Source organism: Dipteris shenzhenensis, chromosome 13, assembly GCF_047967505.1.
Source record: "Dipteris shenzhenensis isolate YYH24624 ecotype China chromosome 13, Dip_SZ_1.0, whole genome shotgun sequence".
NCBI classification, from domain to species: domain Eukaryota; kingdom Viridiplantae; phylum Streptophyta; class Polypodiopsida; order Gleicheniales; family Dipteridaceae; genus Dipteris; species Dipteris shenzhenensis.
The window spans coordinates 3,917,153-3,924,206 of record NC_141608.1 but is presented as its reverse complement, the minus strand read 5'-3'; the positions used below and the strand labels follow the sequence as shown (position 1 = coordinate 3,924,206).

Sequence of the window (7,054 nt, the reverse complement as noted above, 5' to 3'; positions counted from 1 at the left end):
AAAACTCCAAGCGCAATGCACAACTCATATACAAAATGCAAAATGTCATTACAGATTGCTATCCAAGAAAAGCAATAGATTAGAATGACTCCAATGGCACCAAAAAAAAATCATCATTGAAGATATTGAATCAAACAAATCTACCACCAACTCATAGATTGTATTAGGGCCTACTGATCTCTCTATATATCTTTAAGAATCTGGACGTAAATCGCCACTGGCATCAGCTGCTACTAGAAAAGTTTTCCTTAAATTAGGAATGATAAGTACAGGACCTGTAGTCAGGGCAACCTTTAGAACATTAAAGGAGTCCTTTTCTTTTTGGGTCCATTTAAACTTCAAAATTTTTTTAGTGAGGTCATGTAGAGGGGCTGCAATTTCAACAAAGTGCCAAATGAACCTTCAATACTTGGATGCTAGCAACATACATGTCTTTCGGATGTCTTCCACATATAATGTCTTTACTGAAACATGGTGCATCTAGCCTGCAAACAGCCAAATAATTTGAGAGAGACAAACCAGGCCTGCTAGGAGTCATGTAAGCATGCCACCACAATCTTTCCTTGGCACTCGGTACACCTAAGTCCAACCCCCTAACAACAAAATAATCATACACATTGTTTGAACCTATTGTGGAAGACCAGGGGTGAAAGACTCAACCGAATTGAAACATCGTGAATTACTTGTAACACCTTGAAAGGACCATAATACTGAAAAGAAACCTTGAGGTATATCCGCTTATGGCCTACTTTGGTTTTTAACCTCCATTTCAAAATATAAAATGCTTACAACAGTAGATCAAAAGGGTGTCTCCACACTCATAATCTCTAAGCATCACATTCCAGCCCTCATACGTTTCCAAGCATGGACTGAAGAGGTACACCCGATAGGTGGTGACCCTTTGTATCTATAAGCATTAAACTATGCTAAAATATATCTAAAATACTATTCGGATAATATCCACCTATCATCCTTGCATAGATAGATTTGATTCAAGCTCCAGTCCCAATCCTATAGTGCATATGAAAGATCTTCCTAACATGATGTTGTAGCCATTTAACTGGTCATGGAAATCCATAACCACAAACCATTCAAGGTAGGTAAGCGAAAATCTTGATTTTAATATCAGCACTCCTATTGGTTGAGCCATAGCTCTATCGGCTAATTTGACCATAAGATTTGTACTTTCCTCTTCCACTTTTATGAGGATAAGAGTGGCCATGTAAACTCATCATCCCCATATCATAACCCCTGGGATCTGTATCTCCTGAAGCCTCCTAATCAGACGAGATCGTGGGACTGTGTCAATGGCCTTTCGAAAGTCGAAAAACAAGCATAGACTTTCTAACATGTCGATCTTGCCTCCTTGATGATGGCCCGTGGGGTGAAAATGTGGTCTAAAGTAGAGTGCTATCTCCTGAACCCAACATGTCCTAAGGCCTAGTGCCCATTTGTCTTTGTGAAGTTACTGATCTCTCTCTAGTATTGACCCATAAATCTTGGCCAATGTGTGGCCAATCATGAGCGTGCAGTAGTTCCCGATGTCCATGGGGTCTTCTGCTTTGTGCATTGGTACAGTGGTGGTAGTCCTCCAAGCAGGGAGAAGCTGTGACAAACGTCATGATTGAACAACTATGCTAAGTCGGGGGCGAAGACCTCCTACCCCCTTCGTGGTCTTGGGCTCGCCTATTTTCAAGCCAACGTAACACAGCCTACACATTCTGTGTGGTGGACAAACTGCATGTGGTGGGCTTGGGCAAGGGAAGACGTATCAGGTAGTCCCTGAGCTAGAATGTCATAGAGCACTGTCATATATGTGTGCCACATACCTGGATCAATGATCAGAATAGGTAGCTTCCCCTCAAGGCTCATATAGAAGCGCCCATGTAATAGTGGGGGGGTTGCCTCCTCAAAAAGATCGAATCACCTCATCCATCATGTATGAGACGAAAGCCCACCTCTTACGTCATGTCAAACGCCGTGAGATCCGCTATGTGAGAGAGAGAGAGAGAGAGAGAGAGAGAGAGAGAGAGAGACGTCTGCAAAATACCTCTCAGGTCTATGAGGCAAAGCACAAACAACTAAAAAATGATTTACTACATCTGGATAACAGAAGAGTCGAGGGAGTGCACAAAGCCAGCTCCTCCCGAGTTATTATAGGACATAACCACATTCTAATACTACCATACAGTGGCCTTTAAAACATCAGTTTAAGACTCAGAGTCTTTGGGTTTGGATTTGAAGTCCCCAATGGCCCATCTCTATAAACCACCCATTTTCCTACTTTCTGTGCTTCCTTGTCTTTGGTGAGTTCACTATTTCTTTGTTTAAGTTGATCGGGGTCAGCTCCTCAGATATCCAAATCCTTGTACCCTTCAGCTTATGTGTTTGTTTGAGGATCTTAATTCTTGTTGCCCTCCCTTTGAAGTAGACTTGGGCTTGTCTGCCATTTTGTCTAACATTGCATATATCATTTTCATCCCATTCAACTTGCAAAACTTCCTTCTAAAGGCACATGATTATATCATCTATGTCTTTCTTCGCATCATGAACGCAACCATCTTTCAAACCCCCCAATGCGTAATATTATTCTCTAGATTCCTGACCTCTTACTTCCATATAAATGTCAGCTTTATTTTACTTTGTTGCCAGCATCAGCAATCATCTCTACTTTGATAGAACTCGATTAGTGATCATCTCCTTAACCAGGGAGACCGATTGTGTGTGGTGGAGATACATTGCATTTGTGTAATACTTCTCATAAAGACCAATTGTGGTGCTGGTGGAGATACATTGCATTCGTGTAATACTTCAACATGTCTTGCACTTTCCTTCCAAGACCTGCACGTTGAAACTTGAGCTCCCGTATTTCCTAATAGATCTGCTCCTGTGGGTCTCAAATGATCCTCCGCTTCTGAAACTTTGCATAGGGGAAAGGCAATGGGAGGGCTGCAATGGTCGAGTAAGAGACCTTGCTAGCTAAAGTCGAGGCCAAGGTCTTGAGCTTGGGAAATTTCATGGTGGCCCATGCACCCCCCCACTCAAACCACCCCCCGGATTGGGCCCAACTCACGGTTAGGAAAGGGCTAAGAAACTTTGCACATTTAAAAGCAAAGGCGGCTAAACTGAACTGAGGTGGTTGAACTGATCTGGAGCTGGCAGCGAAACCTATTTGCTGTGAAACTGTGGCTGTGCCTTTGGATTTTTGACGAGCTGTGAAAACTGTGAAAAAGGGCAACCTGTTCAGCATGCTGCGGCTCTGAAGCTGGAGACGAGTCCGGACTGAAGCGAGAGACGAAAACGAATCTGGGGCTGCTGAGGGACAAGCTTAGCTGAGGCAGCTGAGGAAAGAGCTGAGAGACGAGCGGAGAGAGAGAGAGAGAGAGACGTGGGGACAAATGGGGGCTAAGGGGAAAAGTAGGGACCAAGCTTCCCATGGGTGGTTTCGTAATCATTGGATTAAGGGCATACTTAAGTCCTTAAGCTAAAGGGCTCTTTTTTAGACCAAATCTCCCCTAATGAACCAAAGAAATCCTCCTAATCATGGTTTGGAATACAAGAAAGTTTTGCAATGCCCACTCCACACGTTTTAGTGATGAGCATTCTTAAAATGTTTCAAGGGACCCCATATACATAAAACACCACAAGTTGCACCTATAAATTTATGGCAAGAGAAAAGGGGTCTAGAAGGACAGTACTTATAGTGGAATACAAAAACATATAGGAGGGGGAAGTATTTGTTATTATAGACTCCCACTCTCTATAAGCTCTTTCTTCCCAATGTGGGCGGAGACATATTAAAACACAGCTTCTGACACTGGAAAGAATACCACTGCATTGCCTGACCAGACTTGCCAGACCCCACTCAGTGAACTGGCCATCTCTCATCTGAGTGCCTTCAGTCGTGCACTCCCTGCTACAACACTCCCTGACTGGCGAGGGCTACAGGAAATTTTACAGCTCACCATTGTGGAACTAGCTTTGATGCCTCCTTGAAATGCTATGAAGAATACAAGCTCAACTAACTTGACCTCAAATCTATTGATCTACCCTTCGAAGCAGATGGCTGATGAACAATCATGGGATGAGGAATTTTGTGGGCGATGACAGCTGCGCACACGAAATAGTGCTCCAGTAAGAATGACTGTCATCCACGAGATACTGATAAGCAGCAAGTAAACAAACTTCAGAATGACTGTAATGCTTCCTGTATACAGTAAATTCTTAGCAAATGGCACATATTCTGCCTTGCAATTCTCCTGATAATATGTTTGATGTTACCCAGCATAAACTGACCTGTAGCCGGGCAGTTCTTATAATGTTGATCTCATCCTTGCCATCAGCTTTGCTGCATCATCCAACCTCCCAACAGAATTGAAGATATTCGACAAAGTTATGTAGGGTGAAGTATCTTCTGGATCCAATTCAAACACTTGCTTTGCAGCACGTTCTCCTCGTTCAACATCAATTTGATTTCTGCACGCAGTTAGCAAGGCTGTCCAAGAGACCCTAGTTGGTTGAAATGGCATGTTGTGAATCAAGCCCTCTGCTTCATTCAGCCTTCCAGCCCTTCCAAGTAGGTCAATCATGCAATTACAATGATCCAAATTCAGGGTTATTGTGTGACCTTTATGGATACTAGAAAAGTGCTTAAGACCCTCATCCAATAGACCAGCACGATTGCAGGCAGAAAGAATGGTGAGAAAGGTAATCTTGTCTGGGATAAACCCTTCCTGCTGCATTTGCCCAAAAAGTAGGAGGGCATCCTTGCCTTTACCACTCTGAGCATATGTTGAGAGCATAGCATTCCATAAGCCCACAGTCCTCTCAAGCATTCTATCAAATAACCTCCGAGCATCCTCGATGCTGCCACACTTACCATACATGGCGATAAAAGCATTCACAACTGTAACATCCAACTTAACTTCACTCACAAACACCCGAGCATACATCTGCCTGCCTCTGAGTAGAGCTGCTTGGCTTTTACAAGCATCCAATATGCTGATGAAGGTGATGTTGTCTGGTAAAACACATTCATGCAGCATACGGTCAAAGAGTTGCAAAGCAATCTCAGTCTTCCCATTCCACGCATAGCCCACAATCATGGCATTCCATGAAATAACATCTCGCTGGGGCATTTTTTCAAATAATTTCCGTGCATCCTCAAGGCTGCTGCATTTGGCATACATGTTAATCAGGGTATTGGCCACAACAGTTTCTAATGAAAATCCATTGCACAGAACTCTTGTATGCATCCACTTGCTCTTTAAAACCCCCTGGCTGCCACATGCAGGGATAATGCTCATAAATGTAACCTTGTTTGGCATTAATCCCTCCCACTGCATCTGGTCAAAGAGCTGAAAAGCTTCCTTGACCTGCCCATTTTGGGCATATGCTGTAATCAGGGCATTCCACGATGGCACATCTTGATCAGGCATTCTGCCAAATATGCTTTGAGCATCCTCAAGACTGCTGCACTTGCTGTACATGTTGAGAAGGGCATTTCCCACAACAGGGTCTGATTCACAACTACTGCATGTGATTCGAGCATGCATTTGCTTCCCTTGAGAAAGGGCTGCTTGACTAGTACATGCTGAGAGAATGCTGACAAATATGAATTTGTTTGGTGCCACCCCTTCTTGCTGCATCTGATCAAAGAGCGGAAGAGCATTCTTGCACTGACCGTTTTGGACATATGCTGTTATTATGGCATTCCACAAGACCAAGTCTCGCTCCGACATATCGTTGAACAATGTCAGGGCATCTTTGAGGCTTCCACACCTGCCATACATTTGAACAATGGAATTTCTCACAACAGGATCCCGTTCCAATTCATGGCCAACAATGTAAGCATGCATCTGCTTGCCTTCAGCTAGGGCTATCTGGCTATTACAAGCAGAAAGAATGTTTATTAATGTGACTTTATTGGCCTTAACTTCTTTCATCTGCATCTGTTGAAACATTAGGAAAGCATCCTCGTGCTGTCCTTGCTGGCCGTGCAATGCAATGATAGCATTCCATGAGATTACATCACGTTCACTCATTTCCTTAAATGTTCTCCATGCATTTTCAAAGCTGCCGCACTTTGCATACAAATTGATAAGGGCATTCTCCACAGTGACATCTGTTAATTTACTCCCTATGATGCGTGCATGCATCTCCTTGCCCTCCACTAGAGCTGCCAGGCTTGCACATGCAGACAGACTGCTTACAAACGTAGCTTTGTCAGGCATTACACCTTCCTGCTGCATTTGATAAAAATGTCCAAGGGCATCTTTGGCTCGGTTATTTTGGGCATACCGTGAAATCATGGCATTCCACGATACAACATCTCGCACAAGCATTTTGTCAAAGGTTTTGTAGGCGTCTTCCAGACTGCAACACTTGCCATACATATTCACAAGGGCAGTCCCCACAACAATGTCTCCATCAAATCCAGTAGCTAAAATGTAAGTGTGAACCTGCTTGCCGTGAGATAAAGCTGCTTCATTTGGACACGCAGAGAGAACACTTACAAAGATAAATTTGTCTGGCGTCATCCCTTCCTGTTGCAATTGTTCAAAACGCTGAAGAGCCATATCGTGCTGCCCCTGCCGAACATGGGCTCTAATAGTCATATTCCTTGAGCATAAATCTCGTTGCTGAATTTCAAGAAACGATGCCCATGTCGCTTCTAGGCCTCCACACGTGCCATACATCTGTAAAAAGAGGGTCTGGCCACATGTATTTCGCTTTGATGCACTTTTGATCATATCGGTGCAAAGGTACTTTTGCTCTCTCAGTATCTGTGCATTTCCACGACACTGTAAGAAGGCAGTACAGGCAACAGAATCTGTCCACCTGGAATGTCTTTCCAGCGTCGTTTTCCATGGTTTCTGATTCCAAATTGCTTTTACCCTGTCCAAGCGGGAAATGCAGGCTCCAGGTTTCCTAGTTGTCTGTCTAGCTACACCTCTCCAATTCTTCCGCTGTCCTAGCCTCAGCACGCCACTGCAAGGCAAGCAACTCAACAATCTGCTTGTTCTATCATGGCTAGCCAGGACGGACCTATTGG

At 43.8% G+C, this 7,054-nt stretch overlaps 1 protein-coding gene across 1 annotated transcript; it reads right to left on the bottom strand.

Moving 5' to 3' along the window:
- Window positions 1–4,313: 4,313 nt before the first annotated feature.
- LOC147894931 (pentatricopeptide repeat-containing protein At2g40720-like) lies at window positions 4,314–6,752 on the bottom strand. The gene has a single exon (XM_087384254.1). The coding sequence runs from the start codon at window positions 6,750–6,752 to the stop codon at window positions 4,314–4,316; it is 2,439 nt and encodes an 812-aa protein (XP_087240380.1).
- Window positions 6,753–7,054: the final 302 nt, after the last annotated feature.